The 17,545-nt window shown below is 53.8% G+C and overlaps 1 protein-coding gene across 4 annotated transcripts; it reads left to right on the plus strand.

Moving 5' to 3' along the window:
- Positions 1–3,812: 3,812 nt before the first annotated feature.
- On the plus strand, positions 3,813–6,227 carry LY6H (lymphocyte antigen 6 family member H). 4 transcript variants are annotated; one of them, XM_012752939.3, is made up of 4 exons: positions 3,813–3,998; positions 4,435–4,562; positions 5,254–5,373; positions 5,646–6,227. In XM_012752939.3, the coding sequence occupies exons 2-4, from the start codon at positions 4,496–4,498 to the stop codon at positions 5,879–5,881; spliced, it is 423 nt and encodes a 140-aa protein (XP_012608393.1). In that variant the 5' UTR covers positions 3,813–3,998; positions 4,435–4,495; the 3' UTR covers positions 5,882–6,227. The 4 variants fall into 4 exon arrangements, with proteins under 4 accessions (XP_012608393.1, XP_012608390.1, XP_012608392.1 ...); XM_012752936.3 differs by having other exon boundaries at positions 3,825–3,948; XM_012752938.3 differs by having other exon boundaries at positions 3,860–3,948; positions 4,483–4,562.
- Positions 6,228–17,545: the final 11,318 nt, after the last annotated feature.

A 17,545-nucleotide genomic window follows, 5' to 3' on the forward strand; every position in this document is an offset into this window, starting at 1 on the left:
AAATTGTATATACTTATGGGGTATGATGTGTTGTTTGATACATGTATACATTGTGAAATGCTTAAATCAAGCAAATTAACCTATCTAGGTTACCTAGATGGTAACCCATCTACCACCTCACATACTTATCATATTTTTTGTGGTGTTAGCATTTAAAATCTACTCTTAGCAATTTTGAAATATAGATTACATTAGTATGAACTATAGTCACCATGCTATGCAATACATCTCAAAAACATATTCCTCCTAACTGAAACTTTGTACCCCTTAACCAACATCTTTTCATTCTCCCTCTCCTGTCCCCAGCATTCCAGTCTCAATACTTCCGTAACTAACTCTTTTAGATTCCACAGATAAGTGAGATCTGTCACAGGTAAGTGACAAATGCTTGGTATTTGTCTTTCTGTGTCTGTGTCACTTAGCATAACATTCTCCAAGTTCATCCATGTTGTCACAAATGACAGAATTTTCTTTTTTTTTTTTTTAAGACAGGGTCTCACTCCGTCATCCTGGCTAGAGTGCATCATCACAGCTCACTGCAACCTCAAACTCCTGACCTCAAGCGATCCTCCCAACTCAACCTTCCAAAGTACTAGGATTATAAGCATGTGCCACCATGCCCGGCCTCCTTTTATGTTTCTTAACTTCTCTTTTCTATCTTCTTATCCCTTGTGCTACATTCTTGGTAATATTTTTAGATTTACCTTCTAGTTTACAAATTCCCTCTTCAGCCATGTCTAATTTGCTGCCTAATCCATCTGCTAAGTATTTTTTTATAACAGCTTTATTGAGATATAATTTACATACCATAAAATGTATCCCTTGATAGCATACAATTCAGTGGTTTTTAGTATATTCACAGTCATGCAACCATCATCACTATCTATTTTTATAACATTTTCGTCATTTCAAAATGATTTTTATCACTTCATTTATTTATAGTGCCTATTATCAATTACTCCCCATTCCTTCCTTCCCTAGCACAAGGCAACCACTAAGCTACCTTCTGTGTCTCTTTGGTTTTTCTTGTTATGAGTATTTCATACAAATGAAACCACATAATATGTGTTTTTTTGTGACTGGCTTCTTCCTTCACTGATCATAAATCTTTTAAGGTTTCTGCTGACCTTTTAATTTCAATGAAAAGGTTTTCATTTCTAGAGATTCTATTTTTTCAGATAAGGATGGTGGTCAGTTTGACAGTGTCTTGTTCCTTATATCTTAAACATAGTAAAGGTTAATTTTATATTCTAAATTTGACACCTTCAATTTGGAAAGCTTGCCATGATTTAATCTGTTGCTTGCCATTGTTTCTGCTGAGTCTTACTTGGGAGGCTTTTCTTTGGATATTTGCTGAATTTTGATTTTGAATTCATTTTTGATTCCATTAAATCTGTGAGAACCCCAGTCCCTAAGTTGGGGGTTGCTTTTGTGTTTTTTTTTTGTTGTTGTTGCTGTTGTTGTTTTTGAGACAAAGTCTTGCTTTGTTGCCCAGACTAGAGTGAGTGCCGTGGCATCGGCCTAGCTCACAGCAACCTCAAACTCCTGGGCTCAAGCAATCCTTCTGCCTCAGCCTCCCAAGTAGCTGGTACTACAGGCATGCGCCACCATGCCCGGCTAATTTTTTCTATATATATTTTAGTTGACCAATTAATTTCTTTCTGTTTATAGTAGAGACAGGGTCTCGCTCTTGCTCAGGCTGGTTTCGAACTCCTGACCTCAAGTAATCCGCCTGCCTCGGCCTCCCAGGGTGCTAGGATTACAGGTGTGAGCCACCCAGCCCAGCTCCTGGGGGTTGCTTTTGTGCATGCAGTGGTGCCTGGCCCAGAGTAGTCTTGGTTCTCTTGGGGATCTTAGCTTCCTGTGAGAGTTTCTCAGTCTCCCTGTGAAAGCTCAGCCCTCTTCTCTCCTCTGTCCACACATTTTGGGTGGGTGTTACAAATACTTGCCCCAATCCCCAACCACGCTGGTGTGTTCTAACATAACTTCCAATGACCAGTGTCAGCATCTCTGTGCCAGAAGGAAGCTACTCTGCCTGCCTTGTGTGGGCGGCAAATGGAAAGCATTGAAGAATGAACCCCCAGCTTCTTGAGAGTTGCTGTAAAAATGCCTCAGTTCCTTCATCCCTTGGGTGAGACCACTCTGAGGCTTACATTCCAAACCATTTCCCTGAGCTCCTCTATGAGACCAGGCTCCAGTTCCCCACTATGGCAGTTCACTCAATCCCACACCTTCCCTGATCTCCTTCCCCACTCCCAGGGCTGCTCCCTGCACCTTTGACTACAGCCTGGCCCTGAATCCTTGCCTCAGGCTCTGCTTCTGGGAGAATCCGCACCAAGACCTGGGACCTCAGGCCCAGTGCAGGTCCAGGCTCTGCTCCGGACTACTTTGGCTTCCACATCAGCATCCTGCTCAGCAGACAGGCTTTGTGGCTCTGTTATCTTTATGTATTTATTTATGAATTCAGAGATTTTTTTTTACTTTCCTGAGAGCTCTGCAATGCTTTGAAAGGAATTGTGTTTGGGCCAGGATCCAGTTCTTGCCCTCTGCACCTTATCAATCTCAACTCCTCACTCAGGTCTCAGCTAAAATGTCACATCCTCAGAGACGCTTTCTCTGACCCTAATGCAAACCAGAATGCTTTCTTGTCCACCTCTTCCTCTGCCACCATTCCTCTGCAGCTGCACAGTGGAGTGGTGAGGTACACAGGCTCTGGGGTCCACACTGCTTGGGTTCCAACATTGGCTGTGTCACCTGGTCACTGTGAGACCCTAAGCAGGGAGCTCAGTCTCTCTGTGCTTGGTCTCCTGATCTGTAGGATGGAGATGATAGTCATATCTGCACAGGAGGGCTGCCGTGAGACTTCATATGAGATGATACATATGAAGTGTTTAGAACAATTGCAACACATAGTTTGTGCTCAGTTAATGTTAGCTATGATGGGCACGTCTTGCAAAGATACACTGCATTAGTGATAGCCACGTGGCTCACGTAAGAGCCAGCACAGTGGAAACCACGTCTGTCTTTCCATTGCCTTTCCCAGGGCCCAGGGCAGCCCAAGTCTGTGGTTTTCTAGTCGAGTGGATGAAGACAAGATGAAGACCACCAAAGGCCGACTGTGGCTTACCCAGTGCCCAGCAGAGACAGAGACAGATCCGGGCACTGGGACCCGAAGCACAAAGGCGCAGCACCTGGGAAGGCCAGTGGGGCAGGTCGGGAAGGCGAGAGAGTAAGTTGAGAAGCTGGTCGAAGCCTCGAATGCCCAGGCCAGCATTTGGGTTTTGCGCTCTGGGTGCGGGTGTCGTTGGCAACAGATGTCCCTGGGCTGCAGCTTCCGGTGGGGGCTTCACGGATGCTCGTAGGAAGAGAACCGCCGAGAACAATCGGAAACGCAGATGAGGAGGGAGGGGCCCAGGGTTGGAAGTCTGGTCCCAAAGGTCTGTGAACAGGGACCTGTGCGCAACACCGCAGCTCTTCCCTCCTCTCCTTTCTGCGTTTCTGTGCGTTTTGCTTCCTTTCGCAATAAACGTTCTACCGAGAAATTCCAAGGGGAATCTCAGCCAAGCAGACGGGGGAGGGACCCTGCGGACGCCTGGCAGGGAGACGTGGAGGTGGGGAGGAGTGTGGGGGCGGGGGGCAGCGGAGGAGGGCGCAGGGACCCCGGAGAGAGAGCGCGCGTGAACAAGGGGGCGCAGCAAGGCCCGGGCCAGCGACCTGCCACGGGTCGGCGAGCTCCAGGCGCCCCCGCCCCACGCATCTCCGCCGCCCCCGCCCCCCGCGCGGCCCCCGCCCCGGCTCTGCCCCGCCCCTCGCGCGGGGTCCGCGTCTGCGGCTGCGTTCCCCGAAAGACGAGGCTGCGCCCGGGTTCCCGTCCGCAGGGAGACCGAAGGGCACAGCTCCCCGCGCCGCGCACGCCGCCCAAGCCTGAAGTGCGGACACCCCCGGGATGTGAGTGCGCCCCCCGACCCCGAGGCCCGCGCTCCACGCCCCGATCCGCGGTGAGCGCCAAAGCGCGCGCGCGCGGGAGGCCGGGAGGGGACTCGATGCGGGGTTCCCGGCCCCCCAGCCCAGGGGTGGGGGTGGGGACGTGGCGCGCATCCCTCCCCCAGTCGGCAGGTACAGTCGGCTCCCACCTCCTGCTGCCCTTTCCTGTCCGGACGCACCCACAGCTCCTCAGGGAGGAGAAGACACCCCCGTACAGGTGCCGGGCGCGGGGAGGGGGCACCTCGGGCTGTCACCTCGCCTGAGAGCGCAGACCTTTTCTCTCGGTGGGGATGCTGTGATGGTGGACCCTCGGGGGGATGGGCTGGGGGTGGGGCTTTCGAGCTCGAGGCTGACCCCCGCCTTGGATTCCGGGAGAAGGTTGCGTCCTGAGGCTAGAAGAGGGGAGGGTCCTTGGGGTTGGGTCTCTTGACCGAGGCTTCTCCCCGCCAGGCCTGCTCCCCAGAGGACCCCCGCCCACAGCCCCCGCACCTCCCGCAGGCCTGCCCGGAGCATGCTGCCTGCAGCCATGAAGGGCCTTGGTCTGGCGCTGCTGGCCGTCCTGCTGTGTTCTGCGCCCGGTGAGTGGGGGCCCGCGGGGGGCTGGGTCGGGTTCCCCCGGGAGAGCCCATGGCCAGCCCAGCCGGCTGCTCCCGAAGAAGCCGGGCTGTGAGGCCACCGTCCTCCGACGGTTCCCACTGTGCCTCCTGGAAAGCCCACACCCCCTCCTGGACCCAGGCGACCCAAGCCTGGCCCTCGCCCGCTCCGCGCCAGCCACGCGGGCCTCTCCCAGTGTCAGAAGGCACCGAGAGCTTTTCCTTCGGGCCTTGTGCGGGTGGGCAGCTTGTCCTGCATGGATGCCCTCGCTCCCGAGGGCAGGGGTCTTGCCCCATCACTTCTCAGCCTCACGGGGCCTCCCATCAAATCCAGTTTGGCCCTTCATGGCTTGGAACCCACAGAACTTTGGGGGAGTGTGAGGTGGGGTGGGAGTGTATAGGAGGCACTGTAGGTGTGAGATGTGTGTGGCCGGGTGTGTAATTGTGCGTGGGTGGGGGTCCAGGGAGGGGCTATAGGACTTCAGAGTCCAGGATGGGCACAGGTTGTACCAGAGCCTCCCCTCCAGGGTCATTCTGGCCTACCCAGTCCTGTGGGGTGGGAGCCTGAGCCTCCATCCTCAGGGTTCTGCTAGGAGTGCCTGGAGCTGGCTGGGAGGATGAGGGGTGCAGGGGCCTGGCTGGCCTCTGGTCATCCTCCTCCCCATGCCCTGCCCAGCTCATGGCCTGTGGTGCCAGGACTGCACCCTGACCACCAACTCCAGCCATTGCACCCCGAAGCAGTGCCAGCCGTCAGACACAGTGTGCGCCAGTGTCCGAATCACTGATCCCAGCAGCAGTAAGTTGGGCTCTTGGGAGAGGTCAGAGGTGTCCTCTGAGCCCCTCTGGCCTGGGAGAAGAGCATGGGTCTGTGTCAGCATGCTGCCCAGCTCCATGGCAGTGAGCAGGTGCTTGTCCCTCTTTGGCTCCATGGTGGCCCTTTCCATATAGTTGGAAACAGCATGGGTGGGTGGAGGGCTGCCCTGGAGGGTCCTGGGCTGGGTCTTGGGGAGGGTGGGGCAGAGAGGGCTAGGGAAGCCCCTTTCCCAAACCCTACTTTCTCTTCCCCAGGCAGGAAGGATCATTCCGTGAACAAGATGTGTGCCTCGTCCTGCGACTTCGTTAAGCGGCACTTTTTCTCAGACTATCTGATGGGGTTTATTAACTCTGGGATCCTAAAAGTCGAGGTGGACTGCTGCGAGAAGGATTTGTGCAATGGGGCGGCCGGGGTGGGACACAGCCCCTGGGCTCTGGCTGGGGGGCTGCTGCTCAGCCTGGGGCCTGCCCTGCTCTGGGCTGGGCCCTGAGGTCTGCTCCTTCCTAGGGGCTTCTGAGCTCCTTCCCTTGGGCTGGTCACTGCCCCCTCCTCAGCCTGGCCTGGCTGGGGCTCGGGGCAGTCTCGGCCCAGCTCCGTGGCCTGTGGCTCTCACCCCTCTCCAGATATGAGACCTGCCTGTCTCTCCACCAACTTTGAGTCCCAGGCGGCCAGATGTCTCCAGTAAACTAGGCGTCTGGGCAGGAGACCTGGCAGTGAAGGCACGGGGTTGGGACCCCCAGGTCCCAGAGGGGAGGTGAGGCCAAGCTAGGCACAGCCCAATAGCCTGGCTGTAAAGGCATCTTCTACGGAGAAATAAAGTCACTTATGAGTCCTGAGACCCGGGTCTGAGCCTGGGAGTGGGGGCGGGAGTGGGATCCTGGCTGAGAGTAGGGAGTGAGGTGCTGAGAAAGCAGAGATGGTGGGAGGGGGGGTTCACCCATGCTCAGGAGGCCTGGGGGCAGGGTGCTGGCTGGGTGTGCTGTGGCTGCTTGGGCCTGGTGAGGTTTGGGAGCACTTGTGGGGGCAGAGTTGAGATCAACAAGATGAGAGGATGGGCCTGGGGCCGGGGGGCGTTGGAACTGTGTGTGCACATACCACAGACACCAGATGGGCACACATGCACACACCTGTACCTGCAGTGACACATTCTACATCCACACCCTGCTCGCATACACGTATGTGCTTACTCCCACAGGCGTCTCCACGCACATGAACTAAAACATTGACATCACACCAGCTCAAACGGCTGTGTCCCAATGCACCTGTGCATGTCTTCCCTGGATGCTCAGTGTCCAGCGCACACGTGGTCACTTGCAGACGCACAGACGTGCTGATGCATATGAGTGTCCTCTAGCTCCTGCCTGGTTTCTCTTACCCCCCACCCCTGGGGGGGTCAGTGCTTGGGGCCCGCTCCCCTGAGCCTCCGGCCTGCTGAGAGCCACTGGGGCTGCTCCAGGCTGCAGGTGGAGACCCTGCCTCACTGGACATCACCCCTGTGGCCAGGGACTAAGGAAGCCAACTCACCTTGTGGGCTCACACAGATGGCCTGGGATCTACGCTGGGCAGGGAAGACCCAGCCAGGCAGCTGCTCCCGCTGTGGGTTGCCAGTTTCATCCCTGCATCCCTGATCCACCCCAGCCTCTCACACCCACTGGCCACAGTGCTCAGTGCTCCATCAGTGGCTCGTCCTGTGGCCCAAGCTCACCATGTGATGCTTGGCAGACACCCTAGGGCTTCTCTGGGGCCTGGTCTTGGGCCATACTTACTGATGCCACCTGTGGCTGACCCAGACCTGTGGTCACTGCTGAATCCTGGACTCCTTGGAAGAAAAATGGTTCCTGTAAGAGCTAGGCTTGGCATTCTTCCCAGAATGATGGAGAGAAATCTGGGGTGCAGGGTGGTGAACCAGGGAGAGAGTGGGCGGGGCCTCCAGCCCTCACCAAGAAATGGTGTCAACTCCCTGCTGGTGGATGCAGCCAAGGGACTTTTCCACAGGGAGCTGGCTCCTTGGCTGCTCACTCTGTGCCCCTGGCCCCTCCCTGCCACCCCACCCCCTTCAGTAAAATGTGCTGTCCTTGTCTTGAGTCTGGTGTTTTGGGGGCGTGAGGACTGCAGAGAAGCTTGAGAATTCAGAAGAGGCAGAAAGCCAGAGCCAGTGAAGACCCCTGGGGCAATGGAACACCATTCCCCCAAGCCTTGGTGGTATAGGGAGGACGTCCCATGAGGATGAAGTTTGAGTCAGTTTCCACTTAAATATTTGCGTGCTGAATTTATTATCTCAGGAAGTATTTAAAAACGCAAAAGGAGCACCGCACTTCTTTGAAGAATTATATAAAATTCGAAGGAGCTGCCCTCTGCCTTTCCCTCCCCTCCTCCTCTGGATGGAGGGGCTTCATGGGGTGCAGGGAGCACACTGCCAGACCTGCGCATCTCAGCTCCCACCTGCACTCAGCCAGTTCCCTCCTCTAACACGGTTTACCCACCGTCCCTCCACAACAAGGTTGTTTTTGGTGGGTGGAGCTCCACAGTGCTGGGAAGCGCTTAGGCAGGCGCGTGGCAGTGCTGCCCAGCCTTGTTACCGAGCAGGTCACCAGCAGCAGCTGTCCAGGTCAGTATGTCTAAGGCAACCTTTTGTTTTCCATGTCTGCTTAGTATCCCCCGAGTGAGCGAACTGTTGTTTATTTAACTATCCCTCATTGGTCGGCATCGTTTCCAGTCTTTACTCATCAGCAACACTGAAGTGACCGTCCTTGTCCTCGTGTCTTTATGGGCTCAAGTGGTTATGCGTGTGGATTGATTCCTAGAAGGGGTCACCGATGGAGAGGAAATCTACTAGAAGGGGAAACAGCTGCCTGTAAGAAGGCACTGTTGGTTTACATTCCCGCCAGTTCCTCACGCCCTCGCTTGTAGTGGGTGTTACTCGACGTCAGGAAGGTTTGCCGCTCCTGTAGACAAAAAGTAGACTCCTAACATCTCCGCTTGGTTCTGTGATTGCCTGGGCACATCCTCTGCCTGCCCGCTGTCGTGACATTCATCTTTTTCTTACCGATTTGTACAACCCTTTGTGTGTCAGGGACGTGACCCTTCCCCATGTTATATGTTCTGCAAGTATTTTCCTGCAATCTGTCGCTTGTGTCTTTGTGTCATTGTACCTATATGTATGTTTTAAAGTTTGATGTGGTCGAATCTGTCTAATTGTCTTTTTTGTGGTTGGGGCTTCATATCTTAGGGGAAGATATCCTCTACCTCTATTTTATGAAAAGTCTCTCTATTTCCTTCTGATATTTTTGTGGATTTGGTTACTGCAGTCAGGTGTCCAGTCCATCTGGAGCCTCTTTCTGATGTGGCAGGAGGTAGGGAGTCCTCAAATAAGCCCCTGATGTAGCACGCCCCCTTTAAGATAGAATGTGTCCTGGCCGGGTGGGATGGCTCATGCCTGTAATTCTAGCTCTCTCTCCCCAGCTGGGAGGCTAAGGTGGGAAGATCGCTTGAGATCAGGAGTTCAAGACCAGCTTGAGCAAGAGTGAGACCCCGTCTCTACTAAAAATAGAAAAAAAATAGCTAGACATGGTAGTGCCTGTAGTCCCAGTTACTCAGGAGGCTGAGACAGCAGGATTGCTTAAGCCCAGGAGTTTGAGGTTGCTGTGAGCTAGGCTGACACCATGGCACTCTAGCCTGGGTGACATAGCAAGACTCAGTCTAAAAAGAAAAGGCAAAAAAAAAAATAATAATAATAATAAGAAGAAGAACGCTTCCCACATGTGTCAGGCGTTTCCGAGCTGCCACCTGTGGGGCTTCCACGGCCAGTTTGTCGTGAGTCATTTCACTGCTGCGGCATTTTTTTTTTTTTTTTTTTTTTTTTGAGACAGAGTCTCGCTTTGTTGCCCAGGCTAGAGTGAGTGCCGTGGCGTCAGCCTAGCTCACAGCAACCTCAAACTCCTGGGCTCCAGCGATCCTTCTGCCTCAGCCTCCCGAGTAGCTGGGACTACAGGCATGTGCCACCATGCCCAGCTAATTTTTTACATATATATATATATCAGTTGGCCAATTAATTTCTTTCTATTTATAGTAGAGACGGGGTCTCGCTCTTGCTCAGGCTGGTTTTGAACTCCTGACCTTGAGCAATCCGCCCGCCTCGGCCTCCCAAGAGCTAGGATTACAGGCGTGAGCCACCGCGCCCGGCCACTGCTGCGGCATTTTGATGATGGCAGCTTTGCAGCATGTTCAATGGCTGTTAGGGCAAGTGCCCTTCTCTTTTCAAAAAAGTTATTTCTGCTTCTCACAGTTTATTCTTACAGATGAATTTTAAGATCCATTGGCCCAGGTCCAGAGTAACACTATTAGAATTCCTATTGGGATTTCACCCATTTGGGTATGACGTTGAGGAGAGTTACGTCTTTGCTATGTTAATTGTTGCCAGTCAGAAACTCATTGTAGCTCATCTTTACTTAGCCTCCTAAGTATTGTCCCTCTGTGCAGTTTTATAGTTTTGTTTGTGTGGGTTGTGTATCCTCCTTGATGTATTTATTGCTTGTTAGTTTATGGTTTTCTGGTGTTGTGAATGGGGTTTCCCCTTTTTCCTTTAAATCTGGTCATTTTCGGTGTGGTGAGCTGATGATTTTACTTTCTCAGTGATATTCTTTCCGGAAGTTCCACCACCCCATTCAAGCAGGTGGACTTGAGCGCTTGCTGCCTGAGGGGAGGGGTTGATATGGGAGACCCTCTCGAAGCCCGTGGATGTCTGGTCTTTGTGTTTCCCAAAGCTGAAACCCACGTTGCCATGGGCTTCTCTGAGACAACGTCACGGCGGAGGGCATGAATCTGAGGAGGAATCTCTCAGGGCATCTCAAGATACAAAGGCGAAAAGGGAAGGAGTGGGACCTTCCTCACGCTAGGACGGGACACCCTGAGTGGGCAGGGAGAGAGGGCATGGGGAGCTGGTAAGGGCCGAGGCTGGAGGCCCAGAGAGAGGCTCCACGAGGCTTCCTGGGCTGTGCTCCCAAGAGACCTGGGACTCAAAGCGTTGCCATTGCAGGTAAAGGCAGGTGGGCCACAGGTGGCCTCAGAACTGACAGGCTATGATGGAGCCCAGAAACAAGGGGGTGGGGTAAGGGACACTGATAAGGCGAAGGCCCTGTGAGCATTAGCCAGTGGTCAAAGACCATAGGGACCAAGGGGTGTTTCAATAGGTGTATGAGTAGGCGGACTTGTCATCCTGCCCGCTCAGACATGGCCTGGGAAGGAAGATAAGGAATACTGCATTGACTATGACATTAAGCTTCTGCCACCGTGGTAAGATGGGTGAGTCTAGAGATAAAAACCATGGGGATACTGATGTTGAGTTTGTGGGCTGTGCTTACTCTCCTCTCCAGTGTGTTGTTCGGCTTCTTGGCTGTAAAGCAGAGCCCAGCTGAGCTGGTGTAAGCAGAGGGTTTAATGAGGGACTTTGCTGGGAGGACTGGAGGCCCAGGGTCCAGGTGTGGCCTCCAGGAAACACCTGGAGCGTGTGGTGGAGCTGGCATGGCTGGCACTGTCCCTGCCTGGCCTAGAGCTAGAAGGCCTGTGCCCCCTGCATAGCACTTCTTGGCTGTGCTGCCTGGATGTGTCTCCTTGGCAGAAGCAAAGTCCTAGCTATGCCCTGGGAGCTGGGAGGATACAGGATGTGGTTTCAGAATTCTGTAAGGAGAAAGTGGGATCCATGATGCAGGAACTATCAAAAATGTACAGAGGGTGTTTGGGGGATTTGAGGCAGCCACAAATAACAGTACAATGGCTGTAAGGGGAGGTACTTGTTTTTGAATGCATGTATTCCTAAATTCCATTATGAGCAGAATCTCTCACATTTTCAAGGTATACAACCATATAACCTACAGATAAAGACAATTTGGTCTCTTCCAATATTTATATGTAGACTGCTTATTCAGCTTTCATCTCTGTTGTATTAGCAGGACCTCCAAAGCATAGCTGAGTAATGACAGTGACCCAGGGGTGTCTTTGTTAAAGGAAGGTGTTTCCTGTTACATCGTAAAATGATGTTTGCTATTGGATTTGAAAATCAGTCTTTATTTAGCTTAGACTCTTTATTTATTCATATTTCAATTAGATTTTTATTAGGAATGGCTGATGAATTTAAAAGAAATACCCTTTCATCATCTATGTATATAAATACATATTTCTTTCATTTAATGAGCAGCTAATAGAGTGAGTTCTATTGCTAGGTTTCTTAGTTGTGAGCCACCTTGGCACTTGCGAGATATTATTTTCTGAAACCACTGCCAGATTCAAATGGCCAGTATTTGGTTAGGATATTTCCATCATAGGGCATTTGTATCACTTTCAGATTGGGATGTGTCTGTACTTTTCCTTTTGATATCTTTATCAGGAAACATATGAGCTGTTTCCCACCTCCCTGGAGTAGTCTGGCTGCTTGGGGTCAGGTCCCAAGTGAGAACTTTAAGGTTCTTCTGCCTCCCTCCCAGGGGTGGCTGAGCAGTGATGATGCCAGGTCAGTGGTGATCTGGGCTCTCCCTTTCCTACCTGCCCAGTGGGCGCTGGGCCTCTCAGTGGGGCTAGGGCCTGCGGCTCCCAGAGCAGATCCATCTCCTGATTGTGGCCTAGTTATAAGTCTGAATATGACCACTTTATACCTTGGAAACAGATTTAGAAGAGGTAAGATGTTGACATACCAAAATCTTCACTGGATTTGCAGGAAATGTCAGACTGCCTGCATTTAAATTTCTCTTCCACCACCTCCTTGGTGTGTGATTCTGGCCAAGCTCTGCACCTCTCTGAGCCCGGTCCTATGTCTATGAGGTGGGAAACACTGAGCTCATAGGGGTCTTGTGCATGTGGAGGTGAGGCTGATCTAGAACCCAGCCTCTGGCCCCTTCTGTTCCAGGCTGGTAGAATGCTGGTCCTGGCAGGGTGGACGCAAATGGGGAGTGTGGGGCCATGGGAGAATTAACACCTCCCTCTCCCTTGTTTTCTTCCTGGGCGCATAGCTTGTCTCTGATCTTTCCCTGGGATCCTTCCAAGCTTCTCCCAGGCTTCCGGTTTCTCCTTAAGCATAGCCAGTCCTGGGATGCCTTGGCCTTTCCTCCAGAGCCACTCCTTCACCCTTCTTGGCTGCTATGGATATCCCCTGCCCTGGGGGACTTGTCTCTCCCCTCCCCGTCCAGCCAGCCCCTGCCTGGGTATGCCTGGGTGGAGGCCCCAGGTCACAGCTTGCAGCTCAGCCCTGCACTTGAGAGCGTTAGGACCTGCTGGTGGGTAGAATTGAGGTGGACAGAATCCCCCAAACTCCCTGCTGCTTCATGTTCTACAAGACGGACATTTAGGTGGAAAGTTCCCAGACACCCCAGGCCTTTGCCCAAGGCCACAAGCAGGAGACAGAAGCTTCTTGAGTTTCTCCAGCGGGTGGGAGGAAGACCGTCCCAGCTCTCGAGACAAAGCTGCAGACTGAGAAGCTGTGCTCCTCCTTCACTTGCCCACGGAGTTTCATGACATCCCTGACTCAGGGACTGAGCGCGCTACCCCCCAGAAGGATGCTCTGGTCATCATGTCTTACGGTACAGAGTGTGAGAAAAGACCACTTAAGCCCGAATCGAATGGGATTGTGGGTCTTTATTAGCTGGCCAGCGACTACTCCTGCCCTGCAAAGAAGCAGGCACAGAGAGCAGCCCTGAGCCAAAAAAGCAGGGAGATTTTATACTACTACAAGTTAGGGCTACATGACTTTAGGCACACAAGTTGAAACATTATTGCCTCTTATTTCCCATGGCTGGGGGTCCGGGACCAGCCTCAGACCACCCATTCCAATAACAATCTGCAAGCAAGCAGGTTTACAGAAGCAGATAGCATCAGTTAGGTCAGAGAGTACATTCTTACCCAGGGTTAGGCAAGCACAGTAAAAATTTTAACTACACGCAGCTGGACAAAGTAAACAATCAGTGACAAGTTAATTACTTTGCTTTTCTATTTACAAGGTACAGATTTTCCCTTAAGAGTAAAGTTACAGAGTGCAAGTTTCCATAGAGTTTTCATCAAGAGGACGAGGGCCATATGGTCAGCAGTCAGCTGGGCCTCAATAAATGGGCAGGGTGGAGCACAGGCTCCAGGCGATGGCCTGAGTCACCGCATTTTTAGGAAAGATAAGTACACTGACCTCAGCCCTTGCCTCTTCCTGTAGGTAAGATAAAGTCCGACAGGATTAATGGCTGTGCCTCCGTAATCCATGACCACCCTACCTTCAAATGCAAACGATGAGAGGCTGCTCTGATGGAACTTCTGAGCATGCGCAGAGCGCCACCGCCTGCGTACAAGCCATGAGCTGGAATGTGGCTTTGGAGCAGTCTAGCCAAGATTCTCCGGCAGATTTCCCTGGATCGCAGTCCTCACTAAGGCTCCGAATTAAAACTAACTTTAAGTATTTAAAAGCCCAATTTTTCTTTAGTTGATGGAAGCAAGGTGGGGGGAAGACAAGCCACCCTCCCCCAGCAACTCCCCTTGGACCATCGGGATCAGCTGCGATGCAGGTTCTGAGGCAGGGGCTCAGGCCCTGCACCAGAGACCCCCACGTGAAGGGCCCGGCGTTGTCGCCAGGACTCTGCAGAGGGCGCCACTGTCAGAGACAGGGGAGGAACAAGCTGACAGTTTTATATGTTTGTTGACTCATTTTATAACTTTTCGGGAGGTAGGTGGCAGGCTTTGGCCCCGGGTACACAGCAGCAGACAAGACAGGTGAGATGGCTGCCTTCCAGTGAGCATGCGCGTGCACCTGTGTGTGCGAGCACCTGTGTGTGCGTGCCCGCATGCATGTGCATGGAGAGAGTGGTGGTGGCAGAGATGGCTGACAAGTACACGGCCACTTCAGTGAGGTCATTTTGGAAGGTGACGGCTGCTGAGAAGAACGCCATCCAGGGAGCAGAAGGGGCGTATGTGGGGTGGCCTGAGCTGCCCATCAGTGGCCTGGGAGGGAACAAGCGCCTGGGCCACGCAGAGCAGAAGCAGCAGGCCTTTGAGGAGAACTGTGACTGGGGCAGGGCCCTGGCCTGGCAGTTTCTGCGCTGCAGAGTGGCTGACCCCTCCTGAGAGTGAGGCCAGTGGCCTCCTTCTCTGACTGGGAACAGGGAAGGTGAGCAGGAAGGAGTCAGGGCTCCCAGTCCTGGGAAACTGGGTGAGGGGCTCCTCTGCCTTTTTAAAAAACAGGTAATAACATTTGCACCAATAAAAAAAAAAGTCCACCTTGAGAGTGTGCCCCAGCCCTGTGTTTGCCTGCCCAGTGTTCTTTATGGAAACACAAGAAAATGCAAATAGATAGTCCTGGTTTTCACACTTGTTTACTGCTGATGCATCTCTACATGCCCTGGAGATCTTTCCATTGCGATGCGGGAACTTCCCGCTCTCTCTCCCGCTGCACGGCGCAGCCTGTGTGCTCTGTCTCCCGCTCCTGCATACCTGGGCTGTTTCACTTTTTCTCCTGTCACAGAGCCGTAATGGATAGCCTTGACAAGTGTCACCTGACAGCGATGTCTGGGGCACAAATCGCCTGCGTTGGCCTTGCTGGGCCTTGAGTGTGGGGGTGGCTGGGCTAAGGGCTGTGCCAGCTGACACTTCCACTAGTGACCCATGGACCCAGGCTCCTCTGACACTGTTAGACTTTTGCCATCTGATTGGCAGTGAAAGATGGTATTGCAGTTTTGTTATAATTTTTAAAAATTGGACCTCATACACACAGATTTGGCCTCAAGGTAGTTCTTGGTTCCTGGCTCGCACCTTCAGTCTGCGCAAGGCCTCGTCTCTGTGCATTTCAGCTCCCCTGCCTTTGCGGTGGGAGGGGGAGTTGTTTCCATCTCTGAGGTGCTCTGCATGGCAGGCAGATAAGCCTTCATCAATGACATGAGTGACAACTATCTCCCCTTTAATTTTGAGTATGGTGGCTTTTTTTGGTTTGTTTTGCTATGTGGAAGTTTATTTTCCTCAAATTTTTACATAGATACTGTTGTCATGATTTTTCATGGCATCAGGACTGTGAGCCCCCTCACAGTGTTTGAAGGGATTCTCTGTGTTTCCTTCTTGGGCAGGGCAGGGCTGGGGACCTGGTGGAGGAGTCCAGCTGGGGACTGCAGGAGCGAAGGGTGTGGCAGCGTCTGGGGACCATCCCTGCACCTCGAAGGCCCTGTGTGCTGGTGGGGTGCTGTGGCTGTGGTTGGGGAAGCATAAGCTTGTAGCTGCTGGAGACAGTCCCCATCCCCAGGCAGGGGACATGAAGGGGGCCAGGGGACCCCATGGGTTTGTCCATCTGCCCCAAAGTGCTCCTGAGCCCTCCCTGTGCTAGGTGCCAGGAGCCCCCAGCTTGGCCAGGAAAGGCCTCCCCTCGGTGATGGGTGGTGGTCCCAGCTGCCCTGGGTTCAAAGTCCCACCTGGAGCCCTCCCACCCCCACAGCCTGAGGGTGACCCCTTTCCATAGCCCCACACGGCGGGTGAGACTTGAGGGGAGATTTGTACGGCGTTCAATGTGCATACGCGCACTCACTCACTCACTCACTCACTCACTCTCTCTCTCTTCTGTGGGCTTGTGCCTTTGTCCATTCCAGTCAACCCACCTGCAAGTCCCTCAGATGTGCACAGGGGAGCAGATGATGACAGAGTGGCCCAGTGGGGAAAGGGAGGCCAGTGGGAAGTACCACGTGGCCGCAGAGCCGGGAGGGGATATCTATGGCAGCTCTCGGAGCCTAGCGCTGAGAGATGGGGAGGGCCTGTCAGGTGGGCATTTCTACCAGGGAGCATTATTAGGGGATGGAGAGGACATTGATTAACAAAAGCTGGGTGACCTGAGAAGCCGGAATTCTGGGGGATGAGGACATCCTTACTGCCTTTGAGTCCTAGCTGTGGACAAAGGGGCTGCCCAGGTCTGGATTCCAGAAGGGCCGGTGTGGTCTGCGGCACGTGGCGGGCTCAGGGTGCTGTCTGAGCAGCCATACTGGGGTGCAGGAGGTCAGGCCTGATGGATGTGGCCAGGCAGAGGCACCCAGATGTGCTCGGGCCTGGCCTGAGGAGGGTGGGTGTGGGAGGACCACAAGGTGCGGGCACAGGGGAGGCACAGGGTTGGGGGAGGATGCTCTGGGCTGGTGGGGCTGAGCTGGCACCACAGGACATCTGATGGGGTGGGGGCGTGGGTGGGTGATGGCTGAGAGCAAGGCCCTGGGGGCGGGAGAGTTTGTGGTGGGCGGCATCCTGGCCCTTCCCTGCCATGGCCTGTCCAGAGCTGTCCTGGCTGAAGCCAGAATTCCCAGCACAGCCTCTTTACCCGCCCCCCCCCCCATCACGGTAGCTCTGTCGCTGGGCACTAGTGCAGGCAAGGGGCTCTGGGAGAACTTCTGCATGTCCAGTTGGGACTCCCTTGATAGGTGTGGGAGGTGAGGCTGGGCGGGCCATGGGGGGCTGTTGAGGGCCGCCGAGGGCTGGGACCTGGTCCTGGGGCTGCTTTCCTGGGCAGTGCTCGGAGCTGTGTGGGTAGCTTGTGTATGCTGGGCCGGCTCACCCCTGTCTTTTCCAGGCCCCAGAAGCCCAGCCTTGCCCTCCCCTGCTCCCCACTCTCCCAGGCAGGTTGGCTCTTCTGAGCAGGGACCCTGATCCCTGCCCTGGACAGGGACCCCTAGAATTCAGGTCTGTCAGCCCAGCCCTCAGCAGACAATCAGTGACTTTGTTGAATGGAAGAGTGAAATGAAAAGGAACAAATGAGGGATGAAGCATGGTCGAGTCAGTCACAGGTCACAAATTCACGTGTCTCATGCGGGGGCTGTGTGAGCTGGAAGGGGAGTGCCGCGGGTGGGCCTCGAGTGGCAGTGGCCATGGGAGCAACAGCCCCACAGTCCTCCTTGGCTGGAGCCTGCCGGGCCAGCAGCTCCTCTGGGCCCTGTTCCCTCCAAATGCCCATTCCCCAAGTCTGCCTGGTCTGGAGGGAAAGTCGGGGCCCCTGCCCCCTCCTTCCGAAGCACTGGGCCCTGGTCCTCTGCCCCCGGGGCCCTGAGCAGACTGTGGCCACGGTGGGTGAGGGGTCCCTCAGTGCCTCCCAGGGGATGGGAAGACAAGTGTCCACGCCAGAAGGGAACTGGTTTGTGATCTGATCCCTGAGAGGTCTCAAGAGGGGCGA

This window comes from Microcebus murinus, chromosome 7 (genome assembly GCF_040939455.1).
Source record: "Microcebus murinus isolate Inina chromosome 7, M.murinus_Inina_mat1.0, whole genome shotgun sequence".
Taxonomy (NCBI): domain Eukaryota; kingdom Metazoa; phylum Chordata; class Mammalia; order Primates; family Cheirogaleidae; genus Microcebus; species Microcebus murinus.